Source organism: Apodemus sylvaticus, chromosome 18 (genome assembly GCF_947179515.1).
Source record: "Apodemus sylvaticus chromosome 18, mApoSyl1.1, whole genome shotgun sequence".
NCBI lineage: Eukaryota > Metazoa > Chordata > Mammalia > Rodentia > Muridae > Apodemus > Apodemus sylvaticus.
In genome coordinates, this window is record NC_067489.1 from 69,089,013 (window position 1) to 69,112,866 (window position 23,854).

At 48.9% G+C, this 23,854-nt stretch overlaps 1 protein-coding gene across 2 annotated transcripts in view; it reads right to left on the bottom strand.

The window, feature by feature from the left end:
• The window catches only part of Nwd1 (NACHT and WD repeat domain containing 1), a 55,799-nt gene that overhangs the window by 4,722 nt on the left and 27,223 nt on the right, over window positions 1-23,854 (bottom strand). The window contains exons 10-17 of one of the 2 annotated variants that reach the window (XM_052162637.1): window positions 22,427-22,549; window positions 17,831-18,039; window positions 14,961-15,233; window positions 12,694-12,784; window positions 7,285-7,439; window positions 5,164-5,314; window positions 1,831-2,381; window positions 155-260 (exon numbers count right to left, since the gene is read on the bottom strand). In XM_052162637.1, coding sequence (XP_052018597.1) covers window positions 155-260; window positions 1,831-2,381; window positions 5,164-5,314; window positions 7,285-7,439; window positions 12,694-12,784; window positions 14,961-15,233; window positions 17,831-18,039; window positions 22,427-22,549 — 1,659 coding nt within the window. Of the gene's footprint in view, window positions 1-154; window positions 261-1,830; window positions 2,382-5,163; window positions 5,441-7,284; window positions 7,440-12,693; window positions 12,785-14,960; window positions 15,234-17,830; window positions 18,040-22,426; window positions 22,550-23,854 lie in introns of both variants that reach the window. The other variant, XM_052162636.1, reaches the window with a different exon arrangement.

Here is a 23,854-nt window from a genome sequence, read left to right on the forward strand (position 1 = left end):
CCCTACCTCTACCCTACCTACATGCACATGTCCAGGTGCACCTCTACATACGCGCGCATGTGCACACACACACACACACACAGAGAGAGAGAGAGAGAATAAAATAGGTTTCTGCAATTGCTCAGTCTCACCCTCACCCTACACGAGCACTCACCATCCAGCGTGCTCCAGGCGGTGACAGATCGGTCCTCCATGCCTGCAAATATATGCTTGTCATCCTTGGAGAAGCAGGCACACCGCACCCCTCTGCAGCAGGAGCTCTGTAAAAACAGGTCAGGTGCGGTGCTTTGCATGAGAAACATCCCCCTGGCTCCAGTGGCATTTGTGGTTGTTATTTTGTACATGTATTTGATTTACTTCCTGGGGTAGTGAGCTGCATGCCACGGTGCTATGTGTGCCATGGGGTACTTGCAGCCCTTGGGGCTCTCCTGGCAGTGTGGTTATGGAGCTCAGGCCCTCAGACTTGGCCACACGTGCCTTTCCGTGCCGTGCCCTCTCACTTGCCTGTCATCGCCTATTTTAACCCTTGGTCCACAGCTGATACTGATATTTCAGAAAACTGTGGAACTTTTACCACATTTCTTTCCTTGAAAGAAGTAGGTCACTGTGCTTAGGGTCTTCGGGCTTTGTAGACTGGCCTACATCTGTTCACTCCCTGCTTCCTGATCCAGGTGTCAGGTGTAGGGAATCCAGGCTGCACTCTCTTGCCCCTGTAAGGCCATCTGCTTCTGTGACTTCTGCCACCTTAGGGTATATTTCCTCCACATAAACCCTTCCTCCCTCTAGTTGTCCCCTCTCCCTGCCAGAGTTTTAGTAACAAATTAATCAATACACTTGTGATCCTGTTTCCACCCTGAGATAGTCCCAGACTAGCCCTTACCTGGCCACCAGCCCAACCTGGCTCCGCTGGAAACAGAACAAACCCCAGAGAAATGGACAAATACTCTTCCAAGGAGCAAGGTCTGTCTTCATGAAGGTGATAGTGCCAGGGCTATTGGATTGAAGATCAGTGCACAAGTATGTGTGTGCATACAGGCATGCATGTGTGCATGCATGTGTGTGTGTGTAGGTGTGCCTGTGTATATGTATATGAGTATTTGGGTGCCTGTGTATGCATGCATGCACAGTGTGTGTGTATGATGTATTTGTGTGTGTGCATTTCTGTGCATGTGAGAGAGTGTGTGTGTGCATGTATGTGTGTGTGTGCCTGGGTATGCATGCATGCACAGTGTGTATGAATGTGCAAGTGTATTTGTATGTGTGCATGTGTGTGCATTCTAGTGTTTGTATATGCATGTGTGTCTGTATGCATGCACAGTGTATACTTGTGTGTGTGTGTATGTGTGTGTGTGCAAGTGCGCTGCATCTGGGGCTGGAGGATAGCATTGTTAGGAATGCCTTCCTCCTTATTTGAGACTGGGTATCTCTCTCCTTAGCTTACTGCTCACCCATTAAACTAGCCAAATTTTCCTTTGTTATGTTGAGACAAAAGCAGATTGTGTAGCCCAGGCTATCTCAGATGTGATCTTGGCTTCCAAGTTTAAAAAAAAAAAGAGAGAGAGAGAAGGCATGCTTACAATCCCAGCTTTGGGGAGATGTGGGTAGGTGCGCCCTGTCCTCTGACCTAATGGGAGAGCCCCAGGCCCCAGGGGGACTCTGGCCCCCAGTCAGGATGAGGAATGCCATTCTGGATTGACCTCTAGTCACCATACACATTGCACAAATGCACACTCACAACTGGAAACAGTGCACACACATGATGAAAGCAAGGAGTGAGGGAAAAATTATGAAAGGAACCCAGCATGGGAGTCAACAGCCCAGGCCACCCACCTCATAGCTCATCTCGAACACCCCTCTGCAAGCTTGCAGGTCCCAGAGGCACAGCAGTGGGTCCTCAGCCCCGCTCACTGCTAGCTGCTCTCCGTGGCTGACCTCCACACAGCTCACCCTGCTCCCATGGGCCTCCAGCGGGAACACTTTAGACCATGCACAGTCATACAGGAAGAGGCTGCCATCGCTCATGCCATAGACCACGCGGTAGTCAGCCAGAACAGCCACACTCACTATGGTCTCGGGCAGCTGCGTGTAAAAGGTATAGGTGGGGCCTTCAATGGCAGGACATGGGTCCCCAGGGCTAATATCAAGCACCAGGACAATGTTATCATAGGCAATGGCCAGCCGGTCCTCGCTCTTGCTCAGAGACATGCAGTTGACAGCTTTGCGTGCCTCAGGTGGGGGGATGCACAGCACATCTTGCCTGGAATTCAGGGGGAACACAAGCACAATCCCAGAAATCAGGCCTGTGAAGAGGAGCTTGGCCTGCTCGGCTACCTCCAGACAGCAGACCTCATTGGACGTGTCCAGGGAATCGTGCTCTTCACCTGTGCAGGGAGAAGAGAGTCAAGGGTGGACCAGCTAGCTTTCTCAGCTTTTAAAAAATTATTATTTACTATAAATATATACTATTAATATTATTAATAGTATAAATTACTAATTACTATTAATAGGTTCTTCTGGGGCTTGAACTCATGGCTTCAGGCTGGGCTGGCCTTAAGTTTTCTTAGTTTAATGATGTGAGCTTCTGACCCCTAAGGTTCAACTTGGATGGTGTAAAGTTTCCTGACTCCACCCAAAGCTGGAAAAGGCCCCTGTACCATTCAGGTACTACGTGCATGTTCGGTAAGTTGTGAGGCAAACAGAAGCTGGGGCTTGTGGCATGGTCAGTGGGCACTAGGGGCAGGGGTGGGGCCTTTAGCTCCCACTGGCTGGACAGGCACAGGAAGCTCTGTTTCCTAAAGGGATGATTATGCTCTGCAGGAGATGACAGCAGAACCAGGGTTTATGCATGTTTCACAAGGCTACACAGTTGACCTGGCCTGGCTCAGGAACTATAGACCCCTGCTGGGCCAGCACAGGGACTACGGTCTCCAGCATCCCCCACTGCATCCTCAACTGGGTTAGACTTTGAGGCAGGAGATCATGATGGTATTCCATACTGAAACATTCCCTTCTGATTGGAGAATAGAGGGGCCTCAGGCTGTGAGCTATCTGCAAAGGGTTCACAGAGCTCCAGGGGGTGTCTGAGAGCTAGAAGGGATTTGGGGTGATTTGGGGTGATGCAGCTGGCTTTAGACCTCCTATCCCTTCCATCCTTCACTTCCTGTAACTCCAGCAGACACTTTGGTCTTCCCAGATCAACAAAAATGCACTTTCTTTGGCATGGTTGCCCTTTCTATCTGGAATGAACAGAAATAGATGCCAAGGAAAAGTCGGGCGACATAGGACCCACCTAATACCTAAGATAATCTCCAGCTCTTTATCCTCCTGCCTCAGCTTCCGCAGTCACTGTGATTACAGCCTGGTTCATGACCAGCCTGGTTTGTATCTCATCTAATTAAAATGAAAATGTCCTCATCTCACCCCTGCCCTGGTGTCCCAGTGACACACTCTCTCCTCTCTGTCACGTCCTGTGATTACAAGCTGAATGTCTGAGTCTCCCATACCTCACCACATTCAATGTTGAATTCCACCTTGGGCCTGGAGAGATGGTTCAGTGGTTAAAAGCACTGGCTCTTCTTGCAAGAGACCTGGGTTCAGTTTCCAGCACCCACATTACAGCTCACAGACTCCTGGGCTTCCAGCAGCAAGGAATCTGACATGCTCTTCAGAGTTCTTTATGCACCAGGCACACACATGGACCATATACATACATGCAGACAGAACACTTATACACAAAAAAATAAATGAATAAATTAAGAAAGAAATTCCGCTGGGCGGTGGTGGCGCACACCTGTAATCCCAGCACTTGGGAGGCAGAGGCAGGTGGATTTCTGAGTTCGAGGCCAGCCTGGTCTACAGAGTGAGTTCCAGGACAGCCAGAACTACACAGAGAAACCCTGTCTCGAAAAAACCAAAAAAAAAAAAAAAAAAAAAAAAAAAAAAAAAAAAACCAAAAAAAAAAAAAAAAAAAAAAAAAAAAGAAAAGAAAGAAAGAAAAGAAAAGAAATTCCATTTACAATATGATGATGTTGGGAGGTGTGGTCTTGGGAGCTGATTAGATTTCTGGGGTGGATCTCTCAGAAAAGAGATTAGTGTCCTTACTAAAGAACAAAAATGCTGGGTGGTGGTGGCACATGCCTTTGATCCCAGTACTTGGGAGGCAAAGGCAAGTGGATTTCTGAGTTCGAGGCCAGCCTAGTCTACAGAGTGAGTTCCAGGACAGCCAGGGTTATACAGAGAAACCCTGTCTCAAAAAAAAAAAAAAAAAAAGAAAGAAAAGAAAAGAAAAGTAAAAAGAAAAAGAAAAAGAGAAAAGAAAAGAAAAAAGAAAACCCAAAACAAAGACAGGAAAAAAAAAAACCCAGAGCGTTGCCTTGTTGAGCCAATCATGTACAGACACAACAAAAAGACATCTATGAACCAAAAATGAGCACTCACCAGACCTCAGACCCTCTAGCACATCTGTCCTGGAATTCTTGTCATGTATGTTTGTATGCACACACCAAAGAGTGACAATGGGATTCTTCAGGTGCTTTCAACCTCTTTGTAAATGTGTGTGGTGTGTGCATGTTCACATAAGCATGGGAGCAGGTGTGTGCATGTTCACATAAGCATGGGAGCTGTTGTGTGTGCATGTTCACATGAGTGTGGGTGCAGGTGTGTGCATGTTCATGTGAGTGTGGGTGCGGGTGTGTGCATGTTCACATGAACCTAGGTGTGTGTGTGTGTGTGTGTGTGTATGTCCATGTGAGTGTGGAGGAAAACGCTGAAGTTGGGAATCCTCAATAGTTTTCCACCTTATTCTCTGAGACAGGGTTTCTTGATTGAACCCAGAGCTAGTGAAGTTAGCCAGCTTGCTCTGGGCACTGCCTGTCTCTGCCTTCCAAGTGCTGCAATTAGAACTTAGCTTTTCCATGGAAGTGAGGATCCGAGCTGAGGTCTGAATGACTGCACACAAGCATTTACCAAGTCATCTTCCTGTCCCTTTTGGGTTTTGAGACAGAGTTTGTAGTTTTATCTTGAACCCCTCACCTTTTTAGGTTTACTACCCACACTGAGTCAAATCCTGACCCTCATCTTGGACTTCTGCTTCCAGAACTGTAAGTCTAATATGCACAGTGATTTCAGATCTTACCACACAGACGCTAGTCATTTCTCACAAACCTTCTGCCAAGTCCCAAATCGTGACTTTGTTTTTGTCCCCAACCTTAGGGAAGTAGACATAGCTGCCGTAGTGGGACACTGCAGTGAGGCCCGTGCGGTCCAGAAATGGAGTCGGAGACGGCAGCTTCTGAGTGGACCTGAGATCCCAGACCTTGAAAGATGAAGACTTCCAGGATGCAGACACCACCAGAGTTCCACCCCTGACCAGCAGGCTCGCAGGGGCACCCACGCCCTCGAGGACATTCAGCAGGGTCCCCTGTTCTGATAGACTCCACACCTGAGGGTCAAGAACAGAAGAACAGGTCTGTCCTGGGTGCATGCTTCGGCTGCTCCTCGGCTCTGCTAAATGTGGAGGCTCTGGCTCCAGGGTCTGTACCATTCCTGACAGCTGAAGACCTCATGAGGCCTCAGCATTCTCATAGGATGTCCTGTGGAGCCGGGCAGTGGTGGCGCACACCTTTAATCCCGGCACTTGGGAGACAGAGGCAGGCAGATTTCTGAATTCGAGGCCAGCCTGGTCTACAGAGTGAGCTCCAGGACAGCCAGGGCTACACAGAGAAACCGTGTCTCGAAAAACCGGAAAAAAAAAATGTCCTATGGAGCAATAAGGGTTGGGGTAGTGGTGCTTGGGGGGCTCCCTGAAGGACCCCTCAGAGGTATGTAGCAGCAAACTATCTTCATAGCAATCCTAAGTACTGGCCTGCACTCATGGTTACGCGGCAGAATTCTGAAGGCGCTATATGAGTGAGAGTGTAGTGTACGCGCATGCGCACGTGAGGGCTGATGGCTTAGCTAGTATGAGTACGAGCTGCTCTTCCAAGAACCCCGGTCGGTTCCCAGCACCACGTGACAGCTCATAGCCATCTGGAACTCCAGCTTCTGCGGTCTACTCTCTACTACCACCAAGGGCATGCACATGGAGCACAGACAGACACACAGGCAAGACGCACACCCACCTCTAATAACAACGAGAACAGTGATAAAAAGTTTCTGATGGAAAAACTATGCCATGGTGTGAACATGTCATGTTAGTGGATCCACACATATGTGTTCTTGGATTGCCTCCATTTTTTGTTTTTGAAACAGGCTCTCACACTGCCCAGAGCAGCCTTGAACTCGCCCTGTAACAGAGTCAGGCTGGAAGCACCACACCCAGCTTCATCCCCTCTCTTGGGTGTGCTTTCGCTCCAGAGTTCCTGGGTTGGACCATCGGTCCCAGGCTAACGTAAGACTGGATGGGACATTAAAAGGCAGAGACTAGTGGGAGGCGGGGGCTGAGTCACGTGGGGTGATGGATTAAGTAGTTGGATGTGGTTGGGCACACCAAGAGGGTGGAGGATAAAGCATAAAAGCCCTTCAGGTCAACCTCGGCTCTATAGCAAATGTGAGGCTAGCCTGGGCTACATAAGACCCTGTTTCCAAAAATGAAGAGGAGGGGATTAAGTAGTTGTGATGGGACTCAGGTTAGTCCCAGGAGAGGGGCCTGTTACAGGCAAGCAGAGCTGCTCCCTGCTCTCTGGCCTCCCATCCCTGAGTGTGACCACTCCTTCAACTGGTCACACCATTTGCCCTGATGCACTGTAGACAAGGAAGCCTCACCAGAACTGGTACCTTCTGTACAGTCAAGCCGACTTCCAAACAGGGCTAGATAAACCTTGTTTCTTTATATAGTTTCCAGCCTCAGGAATATCATTATAGTAACAGAAAATGCAACCCTAATATTGACATATATGCATATTACCTATAATAAATAAATGTTTCTACATAAGTAGACTCTGTTGGGTTCTCAAGATTCTCTTAGATGCTAGAGAGGTCCTGAGGGCAAGATGCTGGGAACCCATAGTCCCTCCTTCATGTTCTCACCAGCATTGACAACTGAGACTTCCCATCCTTGTGGCCCTGGAGGCCTCCATCCTGAGTTCTCAGTTCTGGTTGGGAATGCTGCCTGCTTTGTAAAACATTCCAGGTCTGCTACTGGGTGGAGGATGCCAGCGTCCCACATGTTCCCTCTAAATGCCCCTGTCTGGGTCTGAGTTCATCTGGGAATTCATGTGTGGAATGTATTTAGCATCTGTTAAGGAATCCAGCGTTCTGAGGTTGGGATTCTGAACCCACCCTTACCTGGATAAGTGTATCCTGGGACCCTGTGATGATCAGATTGTTCTCAGGACCCCAGACTGCTGTCTCCACCACGTCCTCGTGTTCCAGATCTGAAGCCATGAACTGGTGGAAGCCTTGTGAGTCAGCCAAGTAAATCCGCACACATCTTCCAAAGCCTGTGGACCGCAGGACCCAGTCAGGCTTCTGAGCCTGGCTTAGCCTGAGAGCGGTTACTCAATGCCCTGGGGCCTTGCAGACACCTACTATGTCTCAATGGAGGGGTGGGGGTGGCCCCACCAAACAGCAGATGTGTGCGGGAGGCGATAGCCACTGAGCTCTCTTGAGGCCCAGCACCAGGGACTGGGAACCTGTGTTCAAAAACTCCAGCTGTTGGGAAGTATTTACTTTCTCTAATTTAGAAAGATTGTTACATTCCAGTTGGTTAGTTAGTGTGTGTGTGTGTGTGTGTGTGTGTGTGTTTCTGTGCATGCACGAGTCAGTGTTGTAGTCACAGGTCAGAGGACAACCTGTGAGAGTAGTGTCTCTCCTTCTACCACTTGAGTTCTAGGGATCAAACACAGCTCATCAGGTTTGGCAGCAAGCACCTTTACCCACTGAGCTGTCTCAGTGACCCTACTTTCTCTCTCCTCTGAGTGTGTGTGTGTGTGTGTACTCTCTCTCTTTCTCTCTCTCTAACTCTCTCTCTCTCTCTCTCTCATGCGTGTGTAAGCTCTCAGAGGACACAGGTGGTCACTGGGTGTCCTTTGTCACTCCCACGTCCCCATGAGCCTAGGCTAGTCACACTAGCCTCCTGTCTCCCCTCTGCACAGCAGGCACACCTGCAACTCTACCCAACGTTTACAGACTGGAGATTGATGCTTGCACAGTGAATGCTTTCATCCACGGAACCATTCCTCAGCCCTAGCTTCCCTATCTATACCTAAGAACACGGAGTGTGGGCTCCAAGGCTGGCATGGGAGAGCAGCAGAAACAGTGTGTGCTTATCGCTGAGGACAGTTCCAAGAACTGCAAACACAAAGGTTTACATACCACACACACACACCTACACACACACACACACACACACACACCACACTATACACTATACACACACATACCCCACACCATACACACACACATACACACTCACACACACACACACACCACACTATACACTATACATACACATACCCCACACCATACACACACACATACACACTCATACACGCACACACCACACTATACACTATACACACACATACCCCACACCATACACACACACATACACACTCACACACACACACACCACACTATACACTATACACTATACATACACATATACCATACACACACACACTCACACACACACACACACCACACTATACACTAGACACACACATACACCACACCACACACACACACACACACACTCACACACACACATACACCACACTATACACTATACACACACATACACCACACCATACACACACACACACACACAAACACCATGCTAAGGCTTCACTGTGGGATTAAGGTTCATCTTCTCTGAATCCCCCACACCACCACCACCCACACCCAGACCGAATTGAGTCAACTGGAAGCCAAGAACCAATATTTTTGCTGGGTTTTTTGTTTGTTTGTTTGTTTGTTTGTTTTTAAGACATGGTGTCTTGTAGCTCAGGCTGACTTCAAACTCACTATGCAGCCAAGAATGATTCTGAACTCCCAGACGCATGCCTCTACCTCCCATGTGCTGGGTGTGCACCACTATGCCTAGTTTATGCAGTGCTGGGGAAGGAACCCAGGACTTACTTCCTGTATGCTAGGCAAGCGCTCTAGCATGCACCAGAAGCACTCCACCTACTGAAATTCAAGGATGCCTCCAAAGCTGGGGATAAACACTCTGCTTACTAAGCTGTAAGCACTCTACTGAGTCCAAACACTCTACAGTGAGCCAGAGAGCCTCTGCTTCAAGCCTTTCTCCTTACCTCTCCACACCCTCTGTGGAATTCTCTCTATCCTAGAAAGAATGTTTCAGAATTCTGTCTGGTGAAACACATCATGACATTCACCATATTTGCAATCTAAGCTTAGGCCCTAAGTAAATGACCTTTGGGATCTGCGAGCTGACTCTGCTGTTTAAGGCACTTGCCACCAAACTGAGTCCCCCTCCCTGGGATCCACATGGTAGAGGGGTAGAACAAGCTCCCTGAAACTGCCCTCTGACCTCACACAGGCACACTCCCCTCAAACACAGTCAGTCGATGTCAAAGGTGCGCTCAGTAGGCCTGAGCCCACACCCAGCACTGTGCAGCCTGAACCCTGGCTGGTTCTGGGGACAAGCCTTCTTTACCCTTATCTTAGAGCTTCCTCCCTGTCTTTGTATGTCTTGGGTATTTTTCAAAGTAACAAAGTAAGTTCCTGTGGGAGTTTAAGACAGATTCCATTGTATCTTAGGCAGGCTGGGGACCAAGGTCAGCCTCATAGGCAGTCAATGCCGATGTGACCAACTCTGGGCAGCAAACTCACTATCAGAATTTGAGAGAGTGCTTCTGGTTGGGGGTGCAGCGCACACACTGCCTCCTGCCACTGCTGGGAGACAGCACCCATCCCCTAGCACCACAGTGCAAAAGAAGAAACAAAAGTCCCCACCTGTGTTTGTATCTGTATGTATATGTATGTAAGGGTATATACAGACACACACACACATGCATTGTCACATGTACCTATGCCAAGGCTGTTGTTAGTGGTTGTCATCAAGGTAGGGTGTCTCACTGAACCTGGGAGCTCAGCATCTCGGCTACCCTAGCACCATCTACCTGTCTTTATTGTCCCAGCACTGGCCTAAAACTTTGTACTTGGGGCTGGAGAGATGTCTCAGTGGTTAAGAGCATTGGCTGTTCTTCCAGAGGTCCTGAGTTCAGACCCCAGCATCCACGTAGTGGCTCACAACCAACCATCTATAAAAAAGGGATCTGATTGCCCTCTGTTGGCATGTAGGTGTACATGTAACAGAACATATATTAAATAAATAAAATAAAATACCAAAATCTTGTACTTGCTTGTAATTATGTTACCCAGTGGGCCATCTCCTAGTCCTACCTGATTTTTTGAGACAGGACCTCTCATAGGCCTGGGGCCCATGATTAACTAAACTGACTGACAGTTGGGGCGGATGACTAGTGATTCACAGAGCTGATCATCTCAGGGGCAGCACCCTATAACTCTGTTCATCACCCCTGAAAACTAATCACTGCTGATATTACCCAAGTCAGGGTCAGACCAGTCCCCTCTGCAATAGTCGGGACCCTTCAAACTGAGAATGAGAAACAGCATGGCGTGCCACCTTCCAGGCCCCTGGTGCACAGTGTACCTGAGAGCCAACATGGCACACGTTGGGTGTGCCTCAGTCCTCACCTCAGCCTCAGCTGGTGTGTGTCAGCTTGTCTCTCCTCCTGTCAGCCCTCCTTCCTGTGTGACAAGCCTGCCACCGACCCCACTGGTGCCCCATGGAAGGAGGACAGGTGATCTGTATCACTCAATCAGCTGCATGGTGCATGGTGGGTAGGGGTGTGCATGGTGCATGGTGGGTAGGGGTGTGCATGGTGCATGGTGGGTAGGGGTGTGCATGGTGTATGGTGGGTAGGGGTGTGCATGGTGCATGGTGGGTAGGGGTGTGCATGGTGTATGGTGGGTAGGGGTGTGCATGGTGCATGGTGGGTAGGGGTGTGCATGGTGTATGGTGGCTAGGGGTGTGCATGGTGTATGGTGGGTAGGGGTGTGCATGGTGTATGGTGGCTAGGGGTGTGCATGGTGTATGGTGGGTAGGGGTGTGTATGGTGCATGGTGGGTAGGGGTGTGCATGGTGTATGGTGGCTAGGGGTGTGCATGGTGTATGGTGGGTAGGGGTGTGTATGGTGCATGGTGGGTAGGGGTGTGCATGGTGTATGGTGGGTAGGAGTGTACATGGTGTATGGTGGGTAGGGGTATGTATGGTGCATGGTGGGTAGGGGTGTGTATGGTGCATGGTGGGTAGGGGTGTGCATGGTGTATGGTGGGTAGGTGTGTGCATGGTGTATGGTGGGTAGGGGTGTGCATGGTGTATGGTGGGTAGGGGTGTGCATGGTGCATGGTGGGTAGGGGTGTGTATGGTGCATGGTGGGTAGGGGTGTGCATGGTGTATGGTGGGTAGAGGTGTGCCTGGTGTATGGTGGGTAGGGGTGTGCATGGTGTATGGTGGGTAGGGGTGTGCATGGTGTATGGTGGGTAGGGGTGTGTATGGTGTATGGTGGGTAGGGGTGTGCATGGTGTATGGTGGCTAGGGGTGTGCATGGTGTATGGTGGCTAGGGGTGTGCATGGTGTATGGTGGCTAGGGGTGTGCATGGTGTATGGTGGGTAGGGGTGTGCATGGTGTATGGTGGGTAGGGGTGTGCATGGTGTATGGTGGGTAGGGGTGTGCATGGTGTATGGTGGGTAGGGGTGTACATGGTGCATGGTGGGTAGGGGTGTGCATGGTGTATGGTAGGTAGGTGTGTGCATGGTGTATGTACTATGTATTATGGGTAATGAACTATATTGTTAATCCTATCATCTGTGGGGATGTGAACAGAACTAATAAGCTTCTCGTTGAGTGCAGTGGTCAGTGGTGGAGACAGTCATTCTCACTCACGTGTGGATGCTAACAATGTTGATTTCAAAGGAGACAGAGGGGCCAAACGATGGCTCACAGGGAAAGGCTGCCTGAGCAGGCAACCCAAGTTCAAGGCCTAGGTCCCACAGGGTGAAAGGAGAGAGCCCGTTGGTACAGGTCTTCTTCTGACCTCCACATATGCACACACACACAAACACACACACATAAATGCATGCACACAGGCACACACACAAACACATGGAAACACACACATACACACAGGCACAGATGCATGCACATACACACAAACACAGGCAAACACACATACACAGGTATACATGGCACACACACACACACACACACACACACACACACGCAGTGTGAAAATAGTTTATAAAACAAAGGTGGTGCCAGGCAGTGGTGGTGCACACCTGTAATCCCAGCACTCGGGAGGCAGAGGCAGGTGGATTTCTAAGTTCGAGGCCAGCCTGGTCTACAGAGTGAGTTCCAGGACAGCCAGGGCTATACAGAGAAACCCTGTCTCGAAAAAAAAAGAAAGAAAGAAAGAAAGAAAGAAAGAAAGAAAGAAAGAAAGAAAGAAAGAAAGAAAGAAAGAAAGAAAGAAAGAAAGAAAATGTGAATTAAAAAAAAAAAGGTGGAGAGAACAGCGGTGAGCACTCCTGGGAAGGAAGAAGGGCGGGGGAGGCAGGCAGGTAGGGGACTGGTGCCAGGTCTCACCCAGCCTCCGGCCAAATCTTACTTCCCTTCTCAACTCTCAATGAGAAACAAAAGCTACCTGCTGCAAGAAGAGAATCGTCTTCAGAAACCACCAGGAGCCCCACAGCTTCTGGGAGCTTCTCCAGCAACTTGTCTTCTCCAGCGGAGACCTGTGCAAGGCAAAGCGAGCAGCTATGGGCTTCTGAGATGCCATGTGACTTGCCCCCACAACTGGCTCTGTCATACTGAGGGGTTCCTTAAGCCCCAGTACCTCCATTTCCTTATTAAACAAGAGGTGACAACAGGTGGGCCTCTCCAGGAGTGATAGCTAAATTGTGTGTGGAATTGTCTGCACAGCCTGAACCAACCACTGTTGGTTACCATATGGTGACAATGTGCAGGCGCCTGGAGGGACCCAGAGCTCACTGAGACAGACGTGCCTTTGGAATACATTAAACCAGGTGGCCCATGCCTGACATCCCAGGCCTGAGGAGATGGGAGCAGGAGGTTCAGGAGTTCAAGGTCACCCTAAGCTACACTGAGGCCAGCCTGAGCTACATGAAACCCTGTGTCAAAAATAGGCACCTGCTGTTTGGAATGTCAGCTCTCCCAACAGTGGGAAAACCTTTTTATTTATTTCTTCCTTTCTCTTTAAATGTATTTTTAATTTATTTGACACAGCGCCTCACTGTGTAGCCCTGGCTGTCCTGAAACTCCCAGCGTTAGGATTACAGGTTTTACCGCCATGCCCAGTTCCTTATCTAACCTGTTCTTGTCACTCCAGCCATGTTCCCTGCTTCAGACACAACTCTGAGTCATGTGTGCTCATCTCTCCATGCCCAGATGCGAGGCTGTGCTCTAGCAGAGGGGAGCAGGCACCCCCAAGCACTGGCCTAACCCACTGAACTTGAGGAAGAAGGGTTTGTCTTGGCTTCTAGCCTCAGGCTGTACCACCCGCCCCCTAGGGAAGGCGCGGCTGCAGAAATGGTGCCTGTGCCTCATGGGTTGGCATCTTGGTGGAGAGCAAAACCAGAAGTAGCCACACCTTCTAGCCCTGCTCCCAGTGACAGACTTGTAGCTGTGTCCAACACGTGGAAGGCTCCACTACTTCGCAACGCGGCACCAGCGGCTGGGGACCAAGTGTTAACCACCTGGACCCATGGAATGGGGAGGATGACTCACAACTATCCCACAGTATGGAGCCGAGAAGACTGACAGCCCTGCCGAGGGGCAGCTCTATGGTGACTGTTCACAGGGCCATCAAAATAGTAGGGATAAAGAATTTCGCGTATGTGTGTACACAGATGCACTCAGAGGACAGAAGAGGGGGCTGGGTTCACTGGAGCCCAGGAGGTGGACAGTCACCCAGTGTGGGTTCTGGGACTTGAACTCAAGGCCTCTGCAAGAGCAGCAAGCCACTCTTAACCACATTTCCAGCCCTTGTGACAGTTTTAATGTCAACATGACACAATGCAGAGCTCAGGGAGGAGTGTTAGTCAGGGATTATCTGGATCAGTCTGGCCAGTGGGCATCTGAGGACAGCTGTTAACTGCTGTAGGAAGACCTGACCTTGACAGGCAGACTGGAGACTGGCAGAAGGGAGGGGAGCTGCTGCCAGCACCCAGGCCTTCGCCCTCGGGGCTCCCGCGCCTGACTATGGTCGTGCGTGATCAGCTGCTCTAAGTTCCTGCCTCTTTACTTGTCTTCCATAACAGGCTGTAACCTGGAACTGAGAGTTGATTAAACCTCTTTCTCCCCCAGTTACTCTGGAAGGAGTTTTTCATCTCAGCAGCAGATATGGAAACTGGGCAGCCAAAATAAAGGCAAAGGCGGCTTTGCTCCTCTCAAGTTCTGAGACATCTGTACACTGTGTGAGGTGTGTGTGGAAGTCAGAGGTCAACTTAGTACCTTTCCTCTATCGCTCCAACTTATTTTTAATTATTAATTTTATTTTATATGTATATGTATCTACGTGTACCACATGCAGGCAGTGCCAAAGAGGCCGGAAGGGGTGTCAGATACCCTGGAACTGGAGTTACGGTTTTTAGCCACCATGTAGGTGCTAGAATTTGAACCTGAGTTCTCTGCAAAAACATCTACTGCTCTTCCCTGCGGAGTCACCTCTCCAGTCCCCCGAGATAGGGTCTCTCACCAAACCAGGAGCTCAGTGATTCCACTAGACTGCATGGCCAGGGTGCTCCAGGGATCCTCCTGACTCTGCCTCTCCAGAGCTATAACACACACATGGGACTCACAAGTCTAGCTTTACTAGTGACAGACATCTGAGCTCAGGTCCTTGTACTTGAGTGACTGAGTCCGCTGCCAGTCTGTGAGGAAGCCACTTACCAGGGCAATGGAGCCACTGCTGAAGCCAGCAACCAGTCTTGCCTGGGTCGGGATGGAGACAGCACAGGTGGGTGTCTCTTCTTTGATGCTAGATAACTGGTGTTTCTCCTGCAGTTTTCCCACAGCCGAGCTCCACAGACTGACCTGGCCGCCCTTGGACAGGGCAAGCAGCAAACCCTGGGCAGCCAACAAAGCCACACAGACCCAGGGATCAGACACATCTCCCGTGATACAGAAAACCAGCTTTGAAGTTTCCAGATTCCACACGTTGATCTAGAGAAGTCACGAAGACAAGAGAAACATCAACATCGGCAGGAGACATGACTGCAGCAGGGCTCGAGGGGTGGCACCCATGAAGCCCAGCAGGGCTTCATCCCTTACACCAGGTAGCATGGAGCAACCTTATCCTCCAATGGGGGTGAAAGGGATCATGGTCATCCTCAGCTATGTAGTGAGCTTAAGGTCAGCTTGGGCTACAAAAAATAAAAAATCAAACAAAAATAAATTTTTAAAAATTTAAACAGGATATTCCCAAGCAGAAGACCCTTCCTGAGTCTTCCAGTCAGGAGAAACAACCCTTTATATCCCCTCTCTCCCTCTTTCCACCCTCCTGTTTTGACATGTGGGATCTTGTTATATGTCCAGGCTGGCCATGAACTCGGGTTCAAACAGCCCCCCTGACGCAGCCACCCACAGAGCTTGGAGTGTTTTCCACCCATCACGCATCCAAGCGCACACTCTTCTGTAATACATGAGCCTGTGCCTGAGCCAGTGTTGGAGCACACACATGTTTTCTCATCTCTGAGGCTAGGGCAGGAGGATCATGAGTCAAGGTGTGTGTGGCCCTTGTGTGTCAAAATGTGTGTCATCTGGCCAGAATGTGTGCCAAAAACAAAACTAAAACCTGTGCCTTTCAATGCTGGCAGGTTGGTTTTTGTTGTTGTTTTGTTGTTGTTTGTTTGCTTGTCTGTTTTTTTGTTTTAATGATTTTATAATATGAAAGACTTGATAGGGATGAAACCAAGTGTCAGATCTACTTGACAGTACCAATGTTGGTGTCTTCTTTGTGACAAATGCACCCTTGTTACATAAAATACTGATGATGGGGCCCTATGAGATGGCTCATCAGGTAGAGGGGCTTGCAGCCAAGCCTGATGAGCAGAGTTTGACCCCTGAGACCCACACAATGGAAGGAACGCTGGCTCTGTGTGTTTTCTTCTGACCTCCACCTGTGGCACACACACACACATATACCCCACAAATAAATGTTCAAATATTGATGTTAAAATCAGCCCTCTGAATACTACAGCCAACCGTTGTACTGAGTGCGGGGTTCACAACGGAGTAGTTGGAGGACAGACTGGAGGGGGGAGGGAGCTGAACCCCATGGGAAGAACGACAATGTCAGCCACCCAGATGCCCCAGGACTCCCAGGGACTAAACCATCAACCAAGGGGCACACGTGGTTCCAGCCAAGAGTGGCAGAGGAAGGCCTAGTAGGGTATCAGGGGCAGGAGAGGTTCTTGGTCCTGTGAAGGCTCAATAGATGCCCTGGTGTGGGGAAGTCGAGTGGGGGGGTCGTGGGAGTGGGTTGGGTGGAGGAGCATATTCTTGGAGGCAGGGGGTAGTGGATGGAGTGGGGGTTTTCGGGGAAGGGGGGAAACCGGGAAGGGTTATAACATTTGAAATGTAAATGAATACATTCATTTAAAGAAAAAACAGTCCTCATGGTTGGGAACCAGAGGCAATAGCGTCACCACAAGTTTGAAGCAAGGCTATATGCCTGAACCCTGTCTCAGAGAGAGACACAGAGAGAGAGAGAGACAGAGAGACAGACAGACAGACAGACAGAGGGGGGAGGGAGAGAGAGAGACAGAGAGAGAGGGAGAGAGAGGGGGAGGGAGAGAAAGAAAAGAAGAGAGGGAGGGAGGGGGAGGGAAGAAGGGGAGGTAGAGAGGGAGGGAGGGAGAGAGGGAGAGAGGGAGGGAGGGGGAGAGGAAGGGGGAGAGGGAGGGAGAGGAGAAAAGACTCCGAGGCGAGGCGGCAGATTCAGCACACGCTGGACAAGCCTGGGGACTGGATCTCAGGCCCCAGCACCTGTGTAGGGCTGAGCAGGCACAGCACTGGGAAGGCAAAGCCAGATCAGAGAGTGAACTAGCTACCCTCTCAGACTAAAGAATAAGATCCTCTCAGAGGGATCAAGGAAGACCCTGACGTCCACTGTCACTGAAAATAGAGCTCACCAACTTACAGGCTAGGCTAGCTGGTTGCTGAGACCCCAGGATCCACAGTCAGATCCACCTGTCTCTTGCTTCAGCGGTGGGGTCACAGGTCACCCTGCCACAGACAGCTTTTATGTGTTGTTGAGAACCTGCACTGAGTTCCTCCAGCTTCCAGAGCAAGCCAGCGTCACCCTCTGAGCCACCTCCACAGCCCATTTTGTTTTCGTTTTATTTTTTTGTTTGTTGGGTTTTTCTGTGTAGCTCTGGCTGTCCTGGAACTCACTCTGTTAGCTGGCTTCTAGGTGTGTACCACAGCATGAGCACACACATGTACCCACACAAACACACCTTCACAAACTGCTGTCCCCTACAGTTATCACACTCCATCCTGTGGGTTTGGAGGCTGAATTGATGTCATCAGAAGCAGCTTACCAAGCCATTCACCTGGAAGCTTCTCAACAAGACTGTAGCCTACCTGCTGGTCTGGGTTTGCTGCCCAAGTGCTGAGATTCTAGCCGTGTGCCGCCACCACAACCAACTTCTCTTAAGTGGTGCTGTAGCCCCACCCTCTTGTGTGTACACATGATGTGCATGCACACACAAATGTGCACACACACACACAAGTGCACACAGAACCCAGTTTGTTACCTTTGCACCAGATGTTGAATATACAACCTTGTTTATCTCATCCACATGAAGGCCCCAGCTCTGGGGCTCTATGGGATTTGGTAACCCTCCATCCAAAATGGTGACTTTCTCCCGGCCAGAAAGCAGACTCCACAGACGCAGGGTATGGTCCTTTGATGCAGAGATGGCAAGAGTCCCTTGGGCAAACACTCGCACACACCTCACTTCAGCTGCAGGGGCACAGTGTGGGACAGCATGTTAGTGGGGACAGTTTATCTCGCTTCAACCTGTGTCTCGAAAAACTAAACAACTGGGTTTGTCCCAATGCTCTGGAGGCAGGGATGGGCATATCTCTGTGAGTTCAAAGCTAGTCTGGTCTACATAGAAAATTCCAGGCCAGTCAGAGCTATTTAAAAAACTTTGTGACAAAACAAAAACAAACAAACAAGAAACTAAACTACTTTTCAACCTTTGCCTCAAGTATAACAGAAAATCTCTAAAAATAAACAACAGATAAAAAGCAAAAAAAAATTCTATCTTCTATCTATAATATATCTGCATATATGTTTAATCTGAAATTATATATCCAGCCCACCCACCGAGGGAAACCAGAACAACAATGTGCTGGTAACTGCTTAACAGCCTGCCAGGTGCAGAAGCTGGGATTCACTGCTCCTGCCCACTCCCATGGTACAAACGGTCTAGCCTTAGCTGGTTTCCACTGTTAGCATAAGGGCACTGAACACAGAGCTGGGAAGAGCTGCTTTATTTCAGTCCATTTTCTGTGGCTGTTTTAATTAACCTGAGGAACACAACTTAGGGAGAAGAGAAGGGTTTATTCAGTTCTTGGCTCCAGGTTGCAGTTCATCACTGAGGGGAAATCAGGGGGAGACAGAAGCAGCAGCCACACCCACAGCCGAGAGCAGGGAGACTAAAGCATAAAGAATGGTGCTGCCCACAGTGGGTAGGTCCTCCTCCCTCAAGATAATCCCTGAAGACCAACCTGATCCGGAGTCCCTCTCAAGACTCTTTTCCCAGATGATTCTATTGTGTCAAAGTAAAAAAACCAAACATCACACCATACCGTATCATCTCCTTAACACACAGTGTTGAGGAACATGGAGATAGTAAAGATGGGAACTAGCAAGTGGAGAGTTTGCAGTACTTTTAAATTTTAAAAGATCCATCATCATTGAGTCTATGTGCATGGTATTGGGGGAGGGAATGGCATATTGCTACCATGCATGGTACATGTGGAGATCAGAGAACTTCCTGGAGTCTTCTCCCAGCTCTACATGGGTTCCGAGAGTCAAACTCAGGTCACCAGGTTTTTGAGGTTTGTGAGATAGTGCCTTTACCTGATGAGCCATATTGCCAGCCTGAGCAGTATTTATGCCATAGTTTGCATCATTTAAAAAAGAATATAAGCCGGGCAGTGGTGGCGCACGCCTGTAATCCCAGCACTCTGGGAGACAGAGGCAGGCGGATTTCTGAGTTCAAGGCCAGCCTGGTCTACAGAATGAGTTCCAGGACAGCCAGGGCTATACAGAGAAACCCTGTCTCCAAAAAACCAAATCCAAAAAACCAAAATAAATAAATAAATAAATAAGAATATATTATTATTGTTACTACTGTTGATTCTTTGAAACATGTCTCTCTATGTAGCCCTGACTATCCTTAAACTCACTATACACATCAGGCTGGCCTTGAATTCAGAGACCCTCCTGCCTCTGCCTCCCACCACCCCCCAGTGAATTTATTATTCTTAAATTTTATTTTTTTAATGTATGTGAATGTGGGTTTGTGCGCATGCATATGGTGCACATAAAGGTCCAAGGAGGATGTTGGATCCCTGGAGATGGAGTCACAGGTGGTTGTAAGCCTCCTGCCATTGTGTTGGGAACTGAACCCTAGAGCTCTAGAAAAGCAGCAAATGCCCCTAACCACTGAGCAACCCTCCAGCCCCCTTGATGTTATTTTTAGAATGTAAGATGGTTGGATGTTTTGGTGTAATATGCATGAGACATTCAATAATTGCTCTGATAAATGAAGGCTGTGGAATATTGGCTGTGACTTAGAAGTCTCCCCCTGGGGAAAAAAATGCATGTTCCTGTTGCAACAGTGTGTAGAGAAGGAACCTTTTCCTGTTGGCTAGTGATGGGAGCTCATGAGGAGATTGGTGTCACAATCACAGGAGTTGCAAGAAGGGCCACTTGGTCCCCTTTCCTTTCTCTTGAACACTCTTTTGCTGTACAACGCTGCTGCAAGAATTACTTTGTCAACTTAACACAACCAGACTCATCTGGGAACAAGGAGTTGTTTGTGGACAGATCTGTGGGAGACTGATGAGTGCCTTAATTGCTGTGAGGAGACCCACCCACTATGGGCAGCACCATCCCCTAGGCAGGGGGTCCTGAACTGTGGAAAAGTAGAAAAAGAGAAAGCTAAGCACAAGCAAGTGAGCAAGGAAGCAAGTGTGCATGCGTGGATGGGAGCTCCCACATGATTCTCTCTCTCTCCCTCTCTGTCTCTCTGTCTCTCTGTCTCTCTCTCTCTCTCTCTCTCTCTCTCCCCCCCAGTCTCTGTCTCTCTGTGTCTGTCACTCTGGTCTCACTATGGGTGTGGCTAGCTGCCTCAAGCTCCTGCTACTGTGACTTAACCTGGAATTGCAAATATGTTCCATCCTCCTCTTAGTTGAGTAATAATTTTAAAACAATTTTGGATGCATTTATTTTATTTTGAGTCTATGTATACCATGTAGGTGCCTGGGGCCTCTGGAGGTCAGAACAGGGCGTTAGATCATCTAAAACTAGAATTGTGGATGGCTGTGAGCCACTATTTGGCTCCTAGGAGCTGAAGGGAGGCCCTCCATAAGAGCAACAAGTGCTTCTAGTCACCGAGCCATCTCTCCAGCCCTTGCTAGAGCATTTTGTCACTGCAACAACACCGGAGCAGATGCTCTGCAGCACGTGATAGTGTGGGGGAGGAACTGACTGCATCTTTGGATTCCCAGACTCTAGACCCGTCACTCAGATAAACATCTGCTGTTTATAAGTTACCCAGTCTAGAACATTGTGTTACAGCAACAGAAAATGGACTAAGATACATTGCAAAAATGACTACCATTTCTCCCTCCCTGATCTGTGCCTTTGATGACATTATCTGCACTGTCCTCGACCCCTGTCCTTGACAAGATGTTTTTCAGTTCCTCCCATCAAGAGACCAACAGTCTCAGCTAAGAATATCATGAGGTAGCCACTTGCCCACATGACTACAGGGGAGTATGAGGGCACGTGCCTGCCACTCTGCAGAGCCCTGCTTGAGGTACTAACTCTCAAAAGAAGTGGCTTGTGAGCATAAGGTGACTACTGGGTGTGGTCCCCAAAACAGGTCATCTACATCACGCCCTCGCAAGGCTCAGAGAGCATCATGGGATAGAAAGAGGAAAGAATACAAGAGAGGGGCTGAAACATCGTGGGGACGTTGACATTGTGAGAATGCTGTCAAGCATAACCAGACCATCCCACAAGCAGCTGTAACACGACACAAGGTCTGCACAGGACGGGGACAGTCACCATCGGTCAGCAAAGGGAAGAGGCTATGTCTCTCTGAGAACTTACAGGCAGTCAATGGTGGATGGGAAGGTTGATGCTTTACCCCTCATCCTGAGCTCCTGTAAATGACCTTACTGACATGCACTGGTTCATGCCCCACACCCCACACCCCACACCCCACACCCCACACCCCACACCCCACACCCCACACCCCAAAGGCAAGCAAGGCAGGGGCTCCCTGGAAGGAGAAGGGGAGCAGACAGGAGGGAACGGAGGACATGAGTGGGTAGTGGAAGTGAATGAGATTCAGACATTATACACATCACATGTGACATATGTGATGCATGAGATGTCACATGAAAACACATCCTTATATACTTACTAGTTTGTTTTAGTCCTTCAATATTTTATGTTGTGAACCAAGCCTTTTAGCCTTTTTAAATTAAAGTTTATTATTTGTGTGTGTCTGTGTGTGTGTATGTGTGTGTTTGTGTGTGTGTGTGTGTCTCAAAGGACAACTCACAGGAGTCAGTGTCTCTCCTGCAGAGGTACCTCATAGTACTGCCTCCTCCCTGAAATACTGTTAAGACTTTTATGTATGTGTGTGTATGTATATGTGTATGTATGTGTATGTGTGTATTGTGTATATATGTATATGTATGTGTGTATGTATATGTGTGCATATGTGTGAATGTGTAGGTGTATGTATGTGTGTGTATGTGTATGTGGTGTGTGTATGTCTGTCTTTGTGTGTCTGAAGTGCCTGTAGAGGCCAGAAGGCATGCGGTGTCCTGGAACTGGGGTTGGAGACAGTGTGACCCACCCAACATGGGTGCTGGAACCGAACCTGCACACTAAGCCCCTGACGCAAATTTTTTAAGCCCAATCTCCCCAGACCCTGACTCCCAATTTTTTTTTAAATAAAAATCTTGTTTGCCGCCACTGTGTGTGAGGTGAATTGTTATGCAGTTCTGACTGATGCAGAGCAAGCCCAAGAGTTTCAGTGAAGGGATGTTGGTGTGTGAGGGAGAAGGAGCCCTGGGGACCGTGTCGCACTGGTCACCTGTGTGTCCCATTAGAACATGAACCACCTGTTGTTCCTCCACATCCCATACAACCATGGTGCCATCCTGGGTGCCCACCACCAGGAGTTTCTCCTCCAGGCTCCATGCTACGGCGGTGATGCCTGCAGACACACAGAGGGGAGGGAACAGTGAGGACCTTCCTGCTCAGAGCTGTGGCCTCAGCCAGAGTCTGTCATATCCCCCATTGATAAACAGGAAAACCAAGGCACAAGCAGACCCAGTGGCCATCCTAGAGTCATGCAGCCAGAAAGGACAGAGACTTTAGAAGGAAGGACCAGAAACTGCCCACACTACGGACTTTTTATGTAAAGACTTTTGTTTATTTTAAAGTGTGTCTGTGTCTCTGTGTATGTCTCTGTGTACATTTCTGTGTCTATCTCTCTGTGTATGCCTGTGTATGTGTTTCTGTGTATGTCTGTGCATGTGTCTCTGTATATGTCTGTGTGTGTGTCTGTGTCTTTGTGTGTGAATGTGTTTTTGTGTGTGTATATGTTTCTGTGTATGTCTGTGTATGTCTGTGTGTCTGTATGTGTGTCTGTCTCTGTGTGTATCTCTTTGTGTGTCTGTGAGTCTCTCTGTGTGTATGTGTTGCTGTGTGTGTATATGTGTATGTCTCTTGTATGTTTTTGTATTGCCTGTATGTCTCTCCATGTGTTTCTGTGTGTATGTCTATGTGTTTCTGTGTGTGTTTATGTATGTCTGTGTGTCTGTCTCTCTATGTATGTGTGTGAGTGTGTGTGTGTGTTTCTGTGTGTATGTGTGTGTTTCTGTGTGTCTGTGTGTATGTCTCTGGTCTCTGTGTGTATGTCTCCCTATATATGTGTGTGTGTCTGTGTATGTGTCTATGTGTGTGTGTCTCTCTATGTATGTGTGTGAGTGTGTGTGTTTCTTTGTGTATGTCTATGTTTCTGTGTGTCTGTGTGTATGTCTCTGGTCTCTGTGTGTCTGTGTGTATGTCTCCCTATGTGTGTGTGTGTGTGTGTGTGTGTGTGTAGATCAGAGGAAAACTTATAGGAGTAAGTCATCTCCGTCCATCATGTGGGTTCCTAGGATCAGACCCAGGTCATCAGGTTTGGTGACAAACCTCTCACCAGCCCAGGCTGCGATGGGAAAGGGGGCTGGGAGGTAGTGCAGTAAACAAAGCATTCACTGTACAAGCCTAACAACTGGAGTTTGGATCCCAGATCCCATGTACCTCCAGGCACAGTGGGATGAACACATGTACCCAGGACAGGAGACTCGCCACTAAACTACAGTACAGGGCAGTGAACAGGAGAGACATGTTCTCAATCAACGCGGAAAGCAGGCTGGAGTGATAGCTTAGTGATCAAGAATTCCTACTGACTTTGCAGAAGACCAGGGTTCAGTTCCCAACACCACTGAGATAGTTCCTATTTGCCTGTCTA